The sequence below is a fragment of the Candida dubliniensis genome, chromosome 3 (assembly GCF_000026945.1).
Source record: "Candida dubliniensis CD36 chromosome 3, complete sequence".
In the NCBI taxonomy this organism is placed as follows: domain Eukaryota; kingdom Fungi; phylum Ascomycota; class Pichiomycetes; order Serinales; family Debaryomycetaceae; genus Candida; species Candida dubliniensis.
Window position 1 is genome coordinate 293,827 of NC_012862.1, and position 18,724 is coordinate 312,550.

Here is an 18,724-nt window from a genome sequence, read left to right on the forward strand (position 1 = left end):
AGTTCCCCCACTCTTCTTCTTGTTGTTCAATTGCCAATGAATGTTGATCTAATAAATGATAGAAAGTTGCTACGCGTTCCATTTATTATAACACTTCCCACATACGAATTTATAATTTTTGTTATGGGTGGTAGTAATAGAAGATAGCTAATCAATGACGACGTATAAACAACAATGAAACGTCAGTGATGATGAACGATGAATGAACCAATCTACTGCAAAAAAAAAAAAAAAGAAAAGCTCTAATGCAACATATCCAAGAAACAAAAAACAAGAATAAACAGCGACTTTCTATTGATCGTTTAATCACATACATGGTTAAGTTCAATAACTTTAAATTCCAATTAACTACAAACAACATTAGTAAGCTGTTTTTGTTGTTGTTGTTGTTCCACTTCTGTGTCTCCGTTAAGTTAACGAAAGTTAAAAGCATAGGAAATAGAATAATTAACTACAACTAACAACTAACGACCAACAATAACGATTTCTGGGGTAAAGACGTAAAAAAAGCTTGTTTTTGTTGTCATAAGCAACTGTGATGCTAATTCAACATCATCATAGTTATCGTTATGAATATTTGGTCATGCGATATTACTCGATTAAAACAAATGAACACCTCGCTACCAATTCAACCTAACAACAACCAATACACACACAAAACTGCGGTGCTGGAGACGAGCAATACTTTAGAACTTGGTGATAAATGTATGAATCGTATGAAATAGTATCACAGATGAAAACAAAAACAGTAATATGTCAAAAGTTACATGAGATTTTTATTATTCGTATATTATTTTGATCACGTGATTTGAATTAAGATTTTTTAAATTCTGTTCTTGTTCTTGTTCTCGTTCTATTTTGGTAAATCTGATGGTAAACTAATAGGTGAATCTCTATAACCAACTATCATCACTACTACTGCCAGTAATGAATAACAATAACTCATCTACATATTCCTAAACGATCAATAGAAATGTTGTTGTTGTTGTTGTTGGTAGTGTATTGTTCTACATTTTTTATGCCAAGAAAGTTTTCTTTTCTTTTATAATTTCATATTTTGCCGAGGATAAGTGATTCTAGATTTTAATGTTAACATGAGATTAGAATTCAACTTGAAAAGGTATATCCTTGAATAATGTAGATAATGTGGTTTATAAGTAGATTAATTTTATTTCGTGAATTAAGGGGAAAAGAGAGAGAGAGAGAGAGAGATAGTCAGTAAATATTGTCTGGAACGAGTGGCGCAAAATTAAAAATAAAAATTATTCAAGGGAGGAGAGGGGAAGTAATTTTGTAATACGAGTTTTTTATAACTCCGATTGATAGGAGAAAAGTAAATTTGTGGCTTATAGACAATCTTGCTTCCCCATTTCTATCTAGTATCTTTTATGATTGATGAAACGTACTGATTTTAGTATAGATGGAATGATAATCAAACTACTTAGATCTTCCCTCCCCTCTATATAGCTGTTTAATTCATATACGATTAAATGTGGCAACAAGTGTTTGACAACAAAGGATCATAGTTTTGCATCGAATTCGGTGGGAACTATATACACGAGCAAAAATTAATGTCTATATAATGCACTCCATGTGGTATTTGAAAATTAACAACCATTCTTGTAGAATTAAGAAACAATTTCCTGGTTTCTTGAATCGTACACTTGGCCAGTAAAGGAAAGAACAGAAAAGCCATATGAGAGGACTGAAAAAGTAGTGATTCTAGATTTATTGAGTGTTAAATGTGATAGTAATAGGTACATATGTGCCTGTGTATAAAGGAAAGAGGAAGAAAAGGAGGGAACACAACAAGTTTTCAGTATCACTAACAAGCATTTATCAGTTTTGATAACTCCGATGAGAGAAAGTATTGGGTGTATTTAGGTTTTGCGCGATCACAAAACCACCATCAATATAACAAGAAAATAAAAACTTCCCACTTTACAGTAAAATATTTTCTTAACGTGTTATTTGCGTCGTTTTAAAAATATGGAATGAGTTTCTTCAGGGTATTCTTTGTTAGTCAAAAAAATTCCTTTACTATTCATGTATAAGCAGAACATTAGTTGCATCAGAATGGGGTATTTGATTCAGAAAGAGAATATATAGCGGTATAATGTAACCTGATTGGTGTTGAAATAAAGTTGACCAAAAGTTTAACAATGAAATTGTCCACAAGAGGTTTAAACTAGTCATAAATAATACTCAATTCTAGTTCATATATCGGCAATTGGGTTGCCTATCTTCTTAGCAGTTTTTTTTTTGTAGTTTGTTTCAAGTTGAATTGTCTCACAAAATATTCTTTACTTTACGAACAATGGGGGAGAGGTGAAAGACGAACTTGAACTAAACAAAATAGATTGTTGTTGTTGTTAACTTGGATAGTACATGAAATTGTATTAAAGTTTCTAGCTGTTTTATCTTTTCCATTTTTTCCTACCAAAACATATTGATTGTTCGGGTTTATTCTCCCATTTACACCAACTTAATGAAGAAGAAGAAATATCCGTAATAGTAGTATTGATTGAGTGATTGTTACTTTAATAACAACCACTGAAATGAAAGAGGATTTTACCTTACTCTCTGTGTCTAAGTTTAAAAATCTTCTTCTTATTTAAATTTGGTTAATAAAAAGAAAAAGCATTGTTTAAATACTGGTGAGATTTAAACTTGTCTTCATTCAATTCTTTCTTTCTCTTTCACGTTCAACAAATTTTTTTTTTCCATTCTTTCTTTTCTTTTCTTTTCTTTCTAGTTTTCCAACAGCCACATATATTTCATTTCTTACTTCCCTTCTTAAAGTACAACAACAACAACAACAACAATAATAATCCATCAAGAAAAATTGATTGGAATTATAAAGTTGGTGGAACAAATCAAATCATTATCCACTTTAACTAACCCTCCTTCACACTTTTATAGTTACTTTCAACTTTAAATTCATTTAAACATGGAAAGTAATTTATCAAATACTGAATCACCTTCACCTTCACCATCTTCACCTTCACCTTCGTCACATACTACTCCAGCAACCACTAACACCACCAATAATGAGAATCTCGTCAACCAAATAACGACAAGTACTACCACAAATACAACTCCATCGTCTGGCAACATCATGACAACCACCACCACAAAACCGAAACGTCAAAGAAGAAGTTATAGTTGTGGTCCATGCAAATTATTAAAAATCAAATGTGATTTACAAATCCCCTGTACTGCTTGTAAAAAATTTAATCGAATTAATCGATGTTTATTACAACCACCTCAGCCTCCTTCAGAACAAGAATTGAGTAAAATTCAAGAACGGAAAAAGAGAACTACAATTAAAAAAATGAAATTATCCAATGAATTTGTCCAAGCATATAATGTGAATCCCAATGCATTACCATCAATGATTTCTACAGTGGAATCTACTTCGAAAAATTATGAAAAGAAAACTCAGAAATATAAAATGAATCAAATACTGTTAGACAAGGGCTCTCCTCTGAAAGAGAATAACCATAAAATTTCAAACCAATTGAGCAACTCCAATGGTAGTAGACAAGATACTCAATTATCTAAAACTCAAAACTCAATCCCACCTCATTCACTTATTGAAATTCAACGACATCATTTGAGTTTCCAACAACCACAAATGAATAAACAACAATTACATCCAATTTCGTATATCACATCTGTGTCATCACCATCATCAACATTAACATCAACAACTTTTAATTTCCCTCAAAATTCTCAACAAGAAGATGTGATTCAATATTTACTTGACATGGATTCACAAAAAAATATTGATTTAACCATGGTTGATATAAAAAGAATAAAACGACTATTACCTAATGATTTTGCATTGTTTAAAAATATGTTTGATTGTTATTTAAATACCATTAATCCCATTGCTATTGATATGCAAGATTTTTCAGAGATTTTCAAACAAAGTAATCTTGTTTATAATAAATTATTATCCATCGATGATGAAAATCCGAGAAATTTAAGTATTAATGTCCCATTTACTTTAATTGAATTACGAAACTTGTCATTATTTTTCCTTATACTAGTTAATGGTTTATTATTTGATTTTAGAGGGAGCAACAACAAAACAACAATGGACAATGCCCGCCATCAAAACCACAACAATCATAATACTAATTTCTTACTTGAAAGAAGGTTATATAAATCAAAGAATGACATGATTGAAGATTGGATCAAAATATCGAAATTTATTAAATTAAAAGTTTTAGCTTATGAAAGTTTAACTGATATTATTTTTTTAATTGATTGGTATATGATTCTTAAAAATTATTATGACTATGAAAATATGGTAGTGGAAAATTATCTTGAATTTAATAATTTATTAAATTATCTTGTATTGAATAATGATTTTATTAATACCATTGAAGATCCTTATAATGAAGTAGGACGAAATCCAAATGATGATGATGATGTTGACGATGACAAAGATACCACAACTGTTTTATCATCAGTTGAAGAGAAACAAGTAGTGTATCCTGATACTAGACATTTTAAAGTTTTATCAAAATATTGGATTCAACTTCGTTTAATTGAAATTGATTATACATTTTTCCAATTCAAAGGATCTTTGTTGTTTGCTAATCAATTAAAAGGTACAGTTGTTCCTCATAAAAAAATATTGAGTACTCTTTATAAAGATATTGAATTGGATCCTATTACTACTCATTTAATGAAAATATGGGGGTTATATTATAAACGATCGAAAAATACCACCTCAGTGAGAGAAATAATTAAAGATTATTTATTATTATATTGTAATATGATGGGTACTTTAAAAGATGAATTGAATGAATTTGAAACCACTAAACCATTAGAATCACCTAATCTGAGATCAATTAATCTTAAAGATATTGAATTACTCATTAAAAATCAACGACTTTTACATTTATTTGTTCGATGGTTATCATTTATTCGTATTGAATCAAATTATTTCCCAAGCTTACGATATACCACTTATTTAACTACTATAATGAATTTGTTTAATCATTTTAATTATTTGGATGATAGAAGCAATAGTAATGTATTATCCATGATTTTCAATAATTATTCATTAAACAATATTAAATTATTTTATCAATGTTTAGTATTCCAAGGGATTTTTTTAGTATTATTGAAAAATGCCTTGAATGGGAATAATATTTATCCAAATTCAATTCCAAAATTTAAAATTAATTTAGAGAAGATTTATCAATTTCTGTTACATCAATATCAAACAACATTAAATAAAATATTAAATCATGAAATTTGTCGAGAATTACTGGAAAATATCACATTATTCAAATTAATTACTAATTTATCTATTGAATTTAATCAATATTTAATTAACCCCATAACTAATAATAATAATAATAATAATCTTAACTCTAAAGAAAAAGATTTGGATTTGGATTTGACAGATTTAATTTACGATTTAAAATCCAAAATTTCTTCATCAAATTGGGATTTATTATTAAATTATTTCTTTGGTTCAAAAGATAATTTTGCTCGATATATTGAAAAAATTTGGGATTTATTTCAATATTTAAAGATAGATCCAACCACCACGACAGTTTCCACTCCTACAACTAATATACCAATAACATCAAAGATTTATTTGAATGATCATTTGATTGATGAAGTTATAGGGAAATTTAGTGGGTTTAAATTTGATGAAGATGTTGTTAATAATTATTTTAAACATTGTGTTGAACCAAATATCTTTGAATGATTGATAAGAGATAAGTTACTGTATTTTTATATATATAGATAGAATAGCAATAGTAAAACCTTTATTTGGTACTTTATTCTTAGTGGGGATGAACTTCTAGATCTCCTCAAAGCATCATGGATAGTATAGACCATTTGGAAGAGGATTAGATAGGAAGATAGTTGTTAGGTCTTCGTGAATTGTCAAGAAGATCAATCAAAAAAAGTAGTGCGTCTATCAAATAAAATTACAAAACTTTAAAACTTTTTCTCTTAACTATCAAAGAAGTTAACTTATTCAATATCTGATTAAATCAGCCAACATCACAATTACTCGTCAATAACAATAATTAGTATATTAATATAGATTTGAAGCGATCCATTTATTTTTAAAATAAGCATAATTTCTCCCTGCTCCTTTCGCTTCATACATATATTCATATTTCAATTACTTTTCAAATGATATAGAAAGTCATTATACTTCCACATACACAACCAGACCTATATATATTCCCTAAATTTTAGAAATATTGATAAATATTCAATTACAAGTATGAATAACAACAATTATAGCTTATTATCTTTACCACCACCACCACCATCATCATCACCATTACAAGCAAAGGAACTATGTAATCTACTAAATTGTTTTCTATTTCATCCAATATATAATGATTCAACACTACTGTTCAATGATAATTCACAGAAAAAGACCAATACTTCCACTACTAGCAATCAAACAGTATCATTATCAGCAGCGGGTATGAGAGCATTAATTTATCAATTACAATCAATTTATCTTCGTACACCAATAAAATTATTTCGACCATCAAGATTTGATTATTTAGCTTATGTTAGAGCTCTTGCTAATAAACATGATAATATTGAAAATAAACCTTATCGATTTAGAACTCATAGTTCATTAGGAATGATTATAAATGTTGTTAGGAAACAAGGTTGGAAATTTATTCCTGATCAAATATTACCTCCATTGATTGCAAATTCCGCCACGGGAGTAATTTTATATGCTACTTATTTAACGACATTAGATTATTATACCAAACAACATAACAAAACTAAAACCAAAACAGAACTACAGGAAACTGATGGTGAAACTACTACTACCACTGGTCGAGCAAATTTCAATTGGTATGCACCTATTGATACTTGGAGAGCAGGATTTGTTGCTGGTGCCGTCCAATCCCTTGCTGCCGCACCAGTTGATGCAATATATACTAGACTGACAGTAGCAGAAATGTTGGAAGGATCACATGAAAATTTATGGGTATTTGGATTTAATAAATTACGAGAAATTGGATTAATTGGAGTATTTGCCGGATATGGTTTTTCATTAGTTAAAGAAAGTGTTGGATTTGCATTTTATTTTCTGACTTTTGAAATTATTAAAACTCAAGGATATAATTTAACTTATAAATTAATTAATTATTATAAAAAACTGGAACAATTAATTAAATTAAATTTGAAAAAATTATTTAAATGGGATGATGATAAAATTGATGAAAAATTGGAAAAATTAGAAAAATATCGACTGATGAAAATATTAAAATCTTCATTTATATTAATTGCTGGTGCTTCTGCGGCGTTCTCATTATTAGCAGTTCAATATCCAATTTCTAAAATTCAAAAAATTCATTTATCAAGATTAGAAGCTTTGGATGTTTATAATGCATCACGATTTGTTGGTAATAGTTCACCATTTTTTAAATTATATTATAATTCTTATGTTGATACTTATAAACAAGTATTACGAATGAAACAACGTGCTAATATAACTTGGTTTGAAGCAGCTTATTCTGGGTTTGTTAGAAATGCATTGACTACTATCCCAGCTACTTCGATTGCCTTATTAGTATTTGAAATAATGAGAACTAAATTAACTGATAATTTTGAAGATTATAATGATGTTCTTGAAGCGTGAAATATTTCCTTCCATTATATTGAAGTACCACCTTCGATTGTAAATAGTAAGAATTACCCACCCCTTATTTATTTAACTTATTTATTTATTATACATATATACAAATCTAATAAATTAGCCCCTCCCCTCCATTTACATTCATAATTGGCCAGTCTTTTTCAAATAAGCATTCCAGCCAGCATCTCTATATCTTTTACCTTCAACTTCTGGATCTCTTCCTTTACCAAATAATCCTCTACCAACAATAATAATATCAGTTCCAGTACTAACAACTTCATTAACAGTTCTATATTGTTGTCCCAAGCCATCACCTTTATCATCTAATCCAACTCCAGGAGTCATAATAATCCAATCAAACCCTTCTTCTTGACCTCCCATATCACGCTGAGCAATAAATCCAATAACAAATTCTTTATCTGATTTGGCAATTTCAACAGTTTTTTGAGAATATTCTCCGTATGCTAATGATCCGACTGATGATAATTCTGCTAACATCAATAACCCTCTTGGTTCTTGGTCGGTAGTGGTTTCTTTAGCTCCTTGTTTTAATCCTTCAACTACTCCATTCCCAGTAACACCATGAGCATTAGTAATATCAGCCCAACTACTAATTTTATAAACTCCTCCAATATATTGTTTCTTTACTGTATTACCAATATCAGCAAATTTCCTATCTTCAAAAATCATAAATTGATGTTTACGTGAAAGTTCTAATAATGGTTCAATGGTAGATTCATAAGAAAAATCATTAATTATATCAATATGAGTCTTGATTAAACATACATAGGGACCTAATTTATCAATTAATTCAAGAAATTCTTTGGTGGTATCGACATCAATTGAAGCACATAAATTGGTTTTTTTCAGTTCCATTAATCGAAATAATCGTTGTGCTACTGGTGAAGCATGAGTCTCTGCTCTCGCACTATAAGTTTTGGTGTTGACTGTCATCTCTCTTATTTCCTAGATTTCAAAAAAAAAAGTGGTCTATAGAGGGTGGTAACCGATTGATCAAATGGTTCAAAAGAATGATGATGCTTTTTGTTCATTTTGAAAGCGGGAGGAAGGAGGAGAAGAAAGATTTTTTTTTTTTTTCATTCCAAAATTGTTATCTCTGTATAATATGCAGGAATCTGGATTGCAAAAAAAATTGGTTTTGGGACTGGTCACGTGAGATACTTGGAAGGAATGATTTATTTATAGCATGATATTAGTGTTTATAATCAATAGAGATTTACAACAGTTTTTAAAATCTACGATTTAAGATAATATTTATTATTAAATGAAAATCAACTAATAAAAAAAATTAATAAAGTAGTAGTACCAGCCCTTGTTTGTTTTATGTCATCAAAATCAATCCATGTCAGTATCTTGTCCACAATACATTTGATTACTTTCAATTCAAACTGTTTAAATAATTCATAAGTTTTTTTTGAAATGGATTTTGTTCTGAAGATCCAGTTTTAGTATTAGATTTTTTAATTGAAGCACCAGACTGTAAATTTGCTGTTGTAGAATTGTCTGTCGGTGTTTTCAAATTTGCATTATTGTCATTGAAGTCTTTACCAGCATTGGTAATGAAGGATTCATAATTCTCACCAGTCTTCCCGACAAAACTATCGACAGTGGCAGTAGAAATTCGATTGGAGTTCGCAGTGTTGGTTATTTCATCAGCAATAGGGATTCCATCAACAGCAGTAGGAATAGCAGTAGCAGTAGTAGTACTGATATCAGTACTATCAAACTTGGCACTAGTGGTATTATCAACTGTGGTGTTGGTAACTTCTGTGTTTACTTCAATGTTATTGAAATTGTTAGTATTGGTTGTGTTAGCTGTAGTAGCATCAAAACTATTATCACTAGAAGATTCCACATCTGTATTTGCTATTTTATCAGAAACATTATCATTGGTAGCCATATTGGAATCTGTGGTCTTTTCAATTTCTTCTTCGTCATTATCAGTAGTGCTTGTTGTCGTGTCAATCATAACTTCGCTAGCATTTCCAGTATTAGTGGTGTCAGCATTGGCAATTGCTTCATTGGTAGTATTAGTTGTTGTATCAATAGCATTGGAAGTCTCGGCATTGATATCAGCAGCCTCGGTTGCATCCGCATTTGTGTTGGTCGTATCTGTAGCCTCATAATCTTTATAAACGCCAGCAAGAGTTTCAACACTTTCATTAGAAGGTCTAGGCGTAATAAAGTTAGCATTTATGTCATTCGTTGCATAGTAGTCGTTGTCGTTAGGTGTGCTATTGACAACAACAAGTTTTCTTTTGTCTATGTTAGTTGTATCGATTCTTTCAGTGCTGCCCCCTACAATAATTGGCCCATTTTCAGTGGCATTGGTAGTACTCATCATATCATTGCTGGTGCTTATGGAGGATCCGGGATCAGTTTCATTCATATTATCACTAATAACATCAAGGTCATCATAATTCAAAATTTCTTCTTCCTCTTCTTCTTCCTCCTTCTCGTCCTCTGCCTCAATCAAAATATCAGTGTTGGTAGTTGCATTATCATGTTGTGAAGGTTCAATATTGATTGAATTTTCTTCTAGAGTTTCTATAATAAACGAGGTTATAGGTAGACTATAATCATCCTCAGTTTGTAAACTCTTTATCTTTGTTAAACCATAAGGTTTTTCCATAGAACTAAAACTTTTGTTTTGTGTACTAATTCTAATTGCCCTAGAAGCAGCATCCTGATTTTCATCAATAAATATATCGTCAATAAGTTTTCTCACTTCGTTAAAATTCAGTGCGACATGAAGTTCATTCAATTCAAGATCAAGAGGATTACGAGGAAGGTTTCTTAGTTCAGCAAGTGCTTTTTCTGCTGCTAGTTCTTCTTGAGTTTTCCGTTCCTTGTTTCTTGTCTTTGAATTGACTTTTAAACTCATAGTTCTGAAAAAACTCTTGAATGATGTTTTACCATGCCGTTGACGATTTGTTGATGATCGGGTGAGAGTCCCATCTTCAATCAAAGAAAGCACTGTTGGTGCAAATGAAGTGTCTGAAGTATAACTTTCATCAGGATGAATTCCTCTATTAGCATGATTTGATTCATTATCTTTGGGAGTATTCTCTAATTGATTTTTATCTATTTGGGTAGTCCTGGAAGTTGGGATCTTAGTAACAATTCTTTCTTTTGATTGTTTCCGATTTAATTTATCCAACATGATGATTCTTTCTTTTTTTTAAAAAAAAAAGTGGAAAAGGTTGATATAATATATTAACAATGTATAACTTTCAACTCCAAAGAGTTAAAAGGTATGCTCTTTTTTTTTTTTCTAATTTTATTTAAATCAAGAATATTAAAAAGATATTGAAATCTGTTTTTTATTTTATATTATTCTGACAAAAAAGAACAATGGGCGGGACAAATTGTGTTATTTAAACTTGTTGATATTAAGTTCTTAAGTTGTGGAAATACAACATGTTCAAAAAAGGTCGTGCTTTTCGAAATATGTTAAATTAGACGACGAATAAAGGGCTTATTTTATTATTGTTTTCAAAATGTATGTATGTTTTATACGTGTTTAATAGTTTTCCGCGTAATTGATTGACTTATTATTATTATTATTATTGGAGGTTAATTTCTATTTTTGTCAAATTATATTTGAGGATCAGGTGAATTGGTGAAATTCAAAATGCAAGTTTTGTCGAGAATTTTGAGGTGAATGAGGGTGTACCAGGAAGGGAGAAAGAAAGTAGCTTTTGTGTCGTTAATAAACGAATGAATAGTATTGGGAATGTGGAATGTGGAGTGGAATGAACTTCCACGTATAAGTAAAAGTTGGCTGTATAGAATTAAATTTGGAGGGTTTTGTTCATAGTTTTGAATTTGTTATAGAGGATTGGTTGTCAGTTCTACTTTCAACAAACTAAAAATCCTTTTTCTTTCTTTTTACAACCAACTTCAAAAAAAAGAAGACTATTAATATTGATACTACATTTGAGTCACAATAACTTGTGAAAGGAATCGATCAAAGCTTTGCAAATGTGAACTTTATAGTTCATATACAAAATACACAATGTTACATATTACTGATTAATTCTAAATAAGGTACACAATCAATACAAGACCAATGGCGATTGAAATTGATGGATATCCCATGGCACCACCTTCAAAAACAGCTGTTTCAATTGTAGTTGGTAAAGCTACTGATGATGGATTGTTTATAGTTGTTTCATCAACTGCGGTGGTGTCAGTTGTTGTTGAACTAGTATTTGCGATATCAGGAACACTGCTTTGTGAGGAGGTTGTCTCTAAAGATGGTTGAGGGGTAGGGGAAATGATTACTACTGGTGTGGAAACAATTTGAGTAGAATTTAAGACCCCACTCTCAGAAACTATTGGTAATGGCAGGGAACTGATTATAGATGAAAATTCTGAACTTTCAACTGGGGTGGTTTCTGAAATTTCAATTGTTGATGGTTGAATAGTAATAGACGCCTCTACTGAAGTTTCCAGGGGTATTTCAATATAGTTGCTGCTGAAAGAAGGAACGCTTTCATCTGTTGTAAGCAGAGAATTGATTTCATCAGAATTAGTAGTAGTCAAGTCATTGGAACTCGAATCAAGAAAATTAGTTACTCCTGGTGAATAAGTTGGGAATGCAAACATGACAAGATCCAATATTGTCGTACTACCTTCAAAAAAGTTTTTATTACCAGTAAACCCTGCAGGATTGGCTGCATATTCCAGGGCCCGTGAACAAACTTCAGCACCATTGACTGGTTCATTATGTTCACCAGCTATTAATTCTGCACATCTATTATATTGTTCCCAATACCCTGGAATATGACATAAGCAATCAGTCATAATTTGAGTTACTGGATGAACACCAACTCCACAAGCTTGACCTTCCATACTTGATACTGAATAACATGGTCCACCAAGATCCAGTTTAACATTGATGATTAAAAATGAAAAAACCAGCAATATAAGCAAATTATTAGTACGCAACATGATTAATATATCTTGATATACAATAATGTTTGAGAGATATTAGTAGGAAACTGTCTTGGCTTTTTTTACTTTTGGTTAGATTTAGTTGGATATTTATACTTATTCATAATTAACTCCCTCCTCACCTACAATAGAAACTACAAGTGGGCGAGGGGACGGTGGGTATATCAATTCTTCTATTGTGATGCTAAAACTGCATTACATTTTTGAGAAACTCATGATACAAAAAGGATGATGAAATTGTTCGTAATTTGGTGGCTTGTTAAGGTCATTGGCTATTTTCAGGTTCAAGTGGGTTATGTATAATGTATTAAATTGGTAGTGCTCTATCTTTTGTGGAGGATTTACAAATTGTCTTTATGCTTTGGTTTGCTGTTTATGGTATAGCCAATCGAACGTTCGTTTTTCATGGCGGGATGGGGGAACCAAATAATGCAGAGAGAGATAAAGTTAGCACTACTAATCTATTTTTAATTTCTTATTAGAACTGTTGTAAAACAGGATCTGCAATATTTTATGTGCAGTCCTTTTGAATTCAACTCAGAGAGTTCGACGAATCCTTTATAATTGCTAATTTATTATTCTCTATTATATACTACTTCTCTTTTGAAAGACAATCCATATTTTATTATTTTCAATTATTACATACTGATAATTAGCTTCGAATCTATAGAAAGTTAGAGCAACACATATTATCCGTCGTAATATCTAAGTAATAAAACCTAGGAATACTTCATAAAATTAATTTTCTGGAACTTTATTATCAACGTTAAGAGAAACTTTAAACTTTAAGCGAATTTCTGCAACCTACCGTCATGGCTAGAAACCAGAAGAAACAAGAACAGGAATCTGTTCCTGAAACCCCAGCTACCACTTCATCTGCTGCTGAACAAGCTGCTGGACAAACTATTGATCAAGGTCCTGAAGCCCAAATGTTTGTTACTGCTGACCAATTTGCGGAATTTCGTCAACAAGTGATGGAAATGTTCAAACAGCAAAGCGAAACTATCACTAACCAAATCTATAAGGTTATCAATGAGACCAATGCTGCTCAAGCTGAAGCTATTGCCGTCAACCGTGAGAGAGAAAACGTTTTGGATGAACAAGCCAAACGTATTGTCGAGGGAGCCCAGGAAAAATTCGACCATGTTGATGAGCATGTTGACGCTCAAGCTGAATTTATTCAAGCCACTGCTCAAAAGGTTGATGAATTGGCTGCCAAAATGGAGAAACAACGTTCCAATCCAACCTTTGGTCATGATAATGATGCTCCTCCAGGTCAATGGAATGTTCCTCCAACTGCTGACCATGCTTTTGGCCCACCGCCATCTCAGGCTTATGGTGCACCTCCTAATGAGTTTGGTTTTGAACCTTATGAGGACGAACCTTCCCCAGTCTCCCCACGTGAAATTGCTGCCCAAATTCGGAGGGTTATGCCAACGTTCATGGTCCAAGCTTTTCCCCCTCTGCCACCTGAAGCCGAATTTATTGAAGAAGTCGCCATGCTTCGTTTACACGAGCTTGTCGTTAAAGGGAAGAGTGTGGATAAGCATAACGATGCTAAAACTCAAAAAATGGCTTATCAAAAAATGATGAGTGCTCCATTTGGTATTCCAGCTAATTTTCAAAAAGGCCAATGGGTATATCGTAGACGAAAGAAACTGGCCAAGAATCAATATAATTTCGATGGTCCTTTCCTTATTGAAGAAGTTCGAAATAACAATAGCTATATCATTTCTCGAAATGGAAAAAGGGAAAAGGGAACTTATCACCATGACATGTTAAAACCTGCTTTTGCTCTTGAAGATTCTCCAATCACGGCTTTATCAAACTTTCAAAAATCCATGCAAGAAATCGAACATCGTGTATTAGGTAAAATGTTCGATGAGATTAAGGTACGGGTAATAATGTTGTCGGATATTATGAAGAATAGAAAACCCGTAAAAATTGACGCTGTGATGACACATCCTCAATTTTATGAGAGAGAGAGAGTGATGTTGTAAAACAGGATCTGCAATATTTTATGTGCAGTCCTTTTGAATTCAACTCAGAGAGTTCGAGGAATCCTTTATAATTGCTAATTTATTATTCTCTATTATATACTACTTCTCTTTTGAAAGACAATCCATATTTTATTATTTTCAATTATTACATACTGATAATTAGCTTCGAATCTATAGAAAGTTAGAGCAACACATATTATCCGTCGTAATATCTAAGTAATAAAACCTAGGAATACTTCAGAACCTTTTTCTGAGTAATGGGTAGTACTTTTACTGATCATTGTTAAGAAGCGATTACAAGTGGCTAAGTCAATGTCAAAAGAATAGCTCAATATTATTTTACTTGGATGAGCGATCATTAGTGACGAACCCAGCTACTTGTACCTTCTAAACAGCCTCCCATTCCATGGTTTTTTTGGTTGAGGTTTGATTACTGGTTATTACAGTTATTAAAAGTAAATAAGGAGCGTCTCCACTAAATGTACAATTTCTATTATTACAAGATTTACAAATATAATACAATAGATTATATGTTTTATTGAAATGAAGTACTAGAAAACAATTTAACCTATTTCTTGGATTCAGCAATAATTCTTAATACATTAGGGATATCTAATGATTTAATACAATCCATTGCTGCTAAAGTTGATTGAATTTCTTCTTCAGTAGGTTGATTATCAATCAAATTTTTCAATATTGAAAGAAACAGATCATTAGTTATTCTTTTAATTGGTAATTTTTTAATATCTTTTGATGATAACAATTTCAATATTGAATTGTCACTTTCACCAGAAGTGGTTTCATCATTATCTTCTTTAGTATCCTTATCATTACTGGGTATATTCTCATCAAAAATCAATGAATATTGATATAATTTTTCAATAATTTCCACGATTTTATCCCAATGTTTCAATTTAAGATTATTTTTCTTGATGATTTTAAATAATACCACCGTTGATAATTGAGCTTTAAAATCACGACCAAATGAACAAGCATAATCACTAACATAAATTGCAGTTTTATTATCTAATTTCACTTCAGTAATTAAAATTTCATTTGGTTTTTTAGGTGTATGAGTTAAAGTAGTGAATTTGATTAATTTATCAACAATTTTTCTAATTTCTGAATGTAATTCAAATTTTAAACAAATTTGAGTTAATTTATAAACATAACCAATTAATGTAGTAATAACTTGATCTTCTCTAGCATGATGGAAAATATGAAATATAGTTGATATTATTTGAGGGAAAACCAGTGAAAGTAATACTTTATCAACTTCTTCAATTTTGATATCACTAAATGTTTGTATAGAACTTGTTGTAACAACAATATTGTTCCAAATATCATCAAACCATTTATCAGTACCATGATGTTCTTCAGGCATAATGATTTCTCTACTTTTAATGGAGAAATATATTTTTGAAAGATACCATTCAGGAAAATCTTGTCCATTATAAACACCACGAAGATTTCTTCTATATTCATCTAATGCCATTTGTTTCTTAACTTGAGGATTATGAAGATCGGTATTTAACATGATTATCGAATAAGATAATATGAAAACTGAATCCTTATCAGGAGAAACCACTTCAGTTTCAACACTAGTAGACTTATCTGGATTAATGCGACCTTGAGCCTGACATTCAACATATCTTTCAGCAAATCTTTCCACAACTCTTTCAATTTGTTGAGATTCACCAGGTAATCTAAATGTTTTCAATAAAACTCGTAAAGCTTCATCTACTCTAATATCATGGAAATCAAATAAATCAATAAAATGACCAAATAATTCTGAATTACTAGGTTTAGCTAAAAATTCACCTAAAACTTTTTTATTCAATCTACCTGATTTAGAAAATAAAAAATTGGCAACTTCTTTCAAATCATTAGCATCTTTAATAAATCCATCAATTGCCAATTGTTTAACCCCCTGTTTAGGGTTTTCATTAAATAATTCTGTACATTGAATAAAAGCAATTTTTTGTTTCCTTTTTTCAACAAGATCATTATTTTGTTTGGTTTCTTTAAATTTTTTACTTCTTTCATTTATTCCAGAAATGAATGAAAGTACTCCTTCTAAACATAAAGGGGGAACATTATCTGTAGTCATAAAAGCTGATTCTGGTAATGATAATCGACACAAATATTGTAATATATTGATTGCTAAATCGGATTTTTCAAAATCACAATCATAATCAATAAATAAATTGGTGAAAAAACTTGGTGATCTTATCCATAATAAACTTAATGATTCAATCAAAATTTCTTTAGAAATTGGATTTCTAAATGACATATGTGACGATCCTTTCATTTGTATTTCTGATTGTGGGAGAATCGATTGAAATATCAATGATATTGATAATTCAAATTGTGGTTTAAAATGTTGATCTAAAACTATCGTGATAGTAGTAAACAATTTTAATGAAGCTCGTAAAAGTGCTGGGGATTCAGTGGTAGTTATAATCAGTAAAACATGTTTGGAAATAGGATCAGTGACTAGATTCAATAAAGAAGGATGTTTAGGAATTTCAATTCCAGCAACTTCTATGGCAGTATTTATTAAAGATAATGCAAAAACTCGAGTACTTTCCATATGTTGATATTGATTTGAAGGAGAAATCATTGATACTAAAATCCCCAAGAATTCATTAATACAAATAATTCCATAAGGCTCCTCATTGGAATATACATCAAATTCCGATTTCTCTGAATTATCCACTATAGATGAGGTTTCAACATGTGTTTCCTCTTTCTGTTTAATATCTTTTGTTTCATCAACCAGCTTTTCCTTGGGTTCTTGTGGGAGGGTTTCTTGTTTTTTCTGATTTTCTTCTGATTTATCTTCATCGTTGTCTTCCATTAAAATATTTTCTTTCCCAGAAATCAGATTTCTTGGACTATTTATTTCTGTTGGAGCATCAGTACCACCTATTCTATCTTCAGGTAATATCGTATCAGAGAAATTAGTTTGCAAATCATCACCATTATCTAATTCTGGATCAACATCTTTTAATTTACTGAAAATTTCAACTGTCATTGAATCCATTGACATTTCTGCTGCTCTTCGTAAAACTTCACTTCTCTTTTTATTACATGCTAATGATAAACAAGTTTGAACAACTTCTGAAACAACATCATTAGGTAATAAACTTGATAATTCATCTTCAATAATTCGTTCTAATAATCGCAACACTTTTAATAAAACAGCATCATCGGAATTTTGATCGGCAGCTTCAAAACGACAATGAGTTAAAGATGAAATTATTTGAATTAATGATGTTTGTAAGTTTTTCGATTTGAAAGATATAATGTCATAATTTAAAAATTTTGAAATGGTATTTAATGCCAATTCAGTAATATATCCTGAAGTTGATGATGATTTTATGACCATTAAAAAAGGTTGTAATAATGTTAAACTATCAATATCATAAATGTTCTTGGTGTCAATTAATATTGATTTCAATTGTAAAAATGATGCAAGTAGAGGATTGCCTTGAGTAGTAGAAGATTTGCGAGGAGAAACTGCAACATTTGTACTAGCATTAGGACGATCAAGATTAGTTGCTTTGATACCCAAATTATTTGATGAACCATTTTGCTCCCCTTTTACTACTCCTCCTTCTTCTTCTCCTGTGTCGCCGTCGTTGTCCTCTTCCACTTCCTCTACTTGCTCATCATCATCATCATCATCATCATCACCAAATATATCACCTGATGAAAACAATGCTGCTGCACCACCTTGTGCCCATCGATTCAGTTTCCTCATAGCTGATGCCATAATCATGCATTCGTTAATTGCTAGAGTAATGGGATCAACACTAACCAAAGCTGTCTTGTGATGATGTACATTGGCATTTCTAAGTGGTGGTTTCCCAACAATATTTAGTGGAGTAGGAGGTTTAGATATTTCCATAACTGTGGTGTACTGTTTATGATCTCTGTCAATGTTGATGATTGGGATCAATTTATCTTTAAGTTCCAATTGTAGTAAAATGAAAGGGGTGGGAGGAAGGAAAGTTCTCTATACTTCTAACTTGTAAGAAATTGTTTCTATAAATCTTCCCTTGTCTCTTCTGCTTTCTTTTAGAAGTGA

General features: G+C 31.0%; 7 protein-coding genes across 7 annotated transcripts, besides 1 other annotated feature; 3 read left to right on the top strand and 4 right to left on the bottom strand. All coding sequences in view use genetic code 12, as the record gives it.

Annotated features, from left to right (window-relative positions):
• Positions 1-2,950: 2,950 nt before the first annotated feature.
• Positions 2,951-5,737, top strand: CD36_81260 (fungal zinc cluster transcription factor, putative; the record flags this gene model as incomplete). The annotated part of the gene is made up of 1 exon (XM_002419026.1): positions 2,951-5,737. The coding sequence occupies one exon, from the start codon at positions 2,951-2,953 to the stop codon at positions 5,735-5,737; it is 2,787 nt and encodes a 928-aa protein (XP_002419071.1).
• Positions 5,738-6,268: 531 nt separating this feature from the next.
• CD36_81270 (mitochondrial ornithine carrier protein, putative) lies at positions 6,269-7,654 on the top strand (the record flags this gene model as incomplete). Its single annotated transcript, XM_002419027.1, has 1 exon — positions 6,269-7,654. One exon carries the CDS (start codon positions 6,269-6,271, stop codon positions 7,652-7,654), a length of 1,386 nt encoding a protein of 461 aa, XP_002419072.1.
• Positions 7,655-7,792: 138 nt separating this feature from the next.
• URA3 (orotidine 5'-phosphate decarboxylase, putative) lies at positions 7,793-8,605 on the bottom strand (the record flags this gene model as incomplete). The annotated part of the gene is made up of 1 exon (XM_002419028.1): positions 7,793-8,605. The coding sequence occupies one exon, from the start codon at positions 8,603-8,605 to the stop codon at positions 7,793-7,795; it is 813 nt and encodes a 270-aa protein (XP_002419073.1).
• Positions 8,606-9,050: 445 nt separating this feature from the next.
• CD36_81290 (transcription factor involved in iron utilization, putative) lies at positions 9,051-10,835 on the bottom strand (the record flags this gene model as incomplete). Its single annotated transcript, XM_002419029.1, has 1 exon — positions 9,051-10,835. The coding sequence occupies one exon, from the start codon at positions 10,833-10,835 to the stop codon at positions 9,051-9,053; it is 1,785 nt and encodes a 594-aa protein (XP_002419074.1).
• An 878-nt stretch (positions 10,836-11,713) lies between these two features.
• CD36_81300 (conserved hypothetical protein) lies at positions 11,714-12,628 on the bottom strand (the record flags this gene model as incomplete). Its single annotated transcript, XM_002419030.1, has 1 exon — positions 11,714-12,628. One exon carries the CDS (start codon positions 12,626-12,628, stop codon positions 11,714-11,716), a length of 915 nt encoding a protein of 304 aa, XP_002419075.1.
• A 488-nt stretch (positions 12,629-13,116) lies between these two features.
• Positions 13,117-14,871: a mobile genetic element.
• Positions 13,444-14,631, top strand: CD36_81310 (similar to retrotransposon tca3 polyprotein; the record flags this gene model as incomplete). The annotated part of the gene is made up of 1 exon (XM_002419031.1): positions 13,444-14,631. One exon carries the CDS (start codon positions 13,444-13,446, stop codon positions 14,629-14,631), a length of 1,188 nt encoding a protein of 395 aa, XP_002419076.1.
• A 328-nt stretch (positions 14,872-15,199) lies between the features above and the next one.
• On the bottom strand, positions 15,200-18,544 carry CD36_81320 (ARF guanine-nucleotide exchange factor, putative; the record flags this gene model as incomplete). Its single annotated transcript, XM_002419032.1, has 1 exon — positions 15,200-18,544. One exon carries the CDS (start codon positions 18,542-18,544, stop codon positions 15,200-15,202), a length of 3,345 nt encoding a protein of 1,114 aa, XP_002419077.1.
• Between the last annotated feature and the right edge of the window lie 180 nt (positions 18,545-18,724).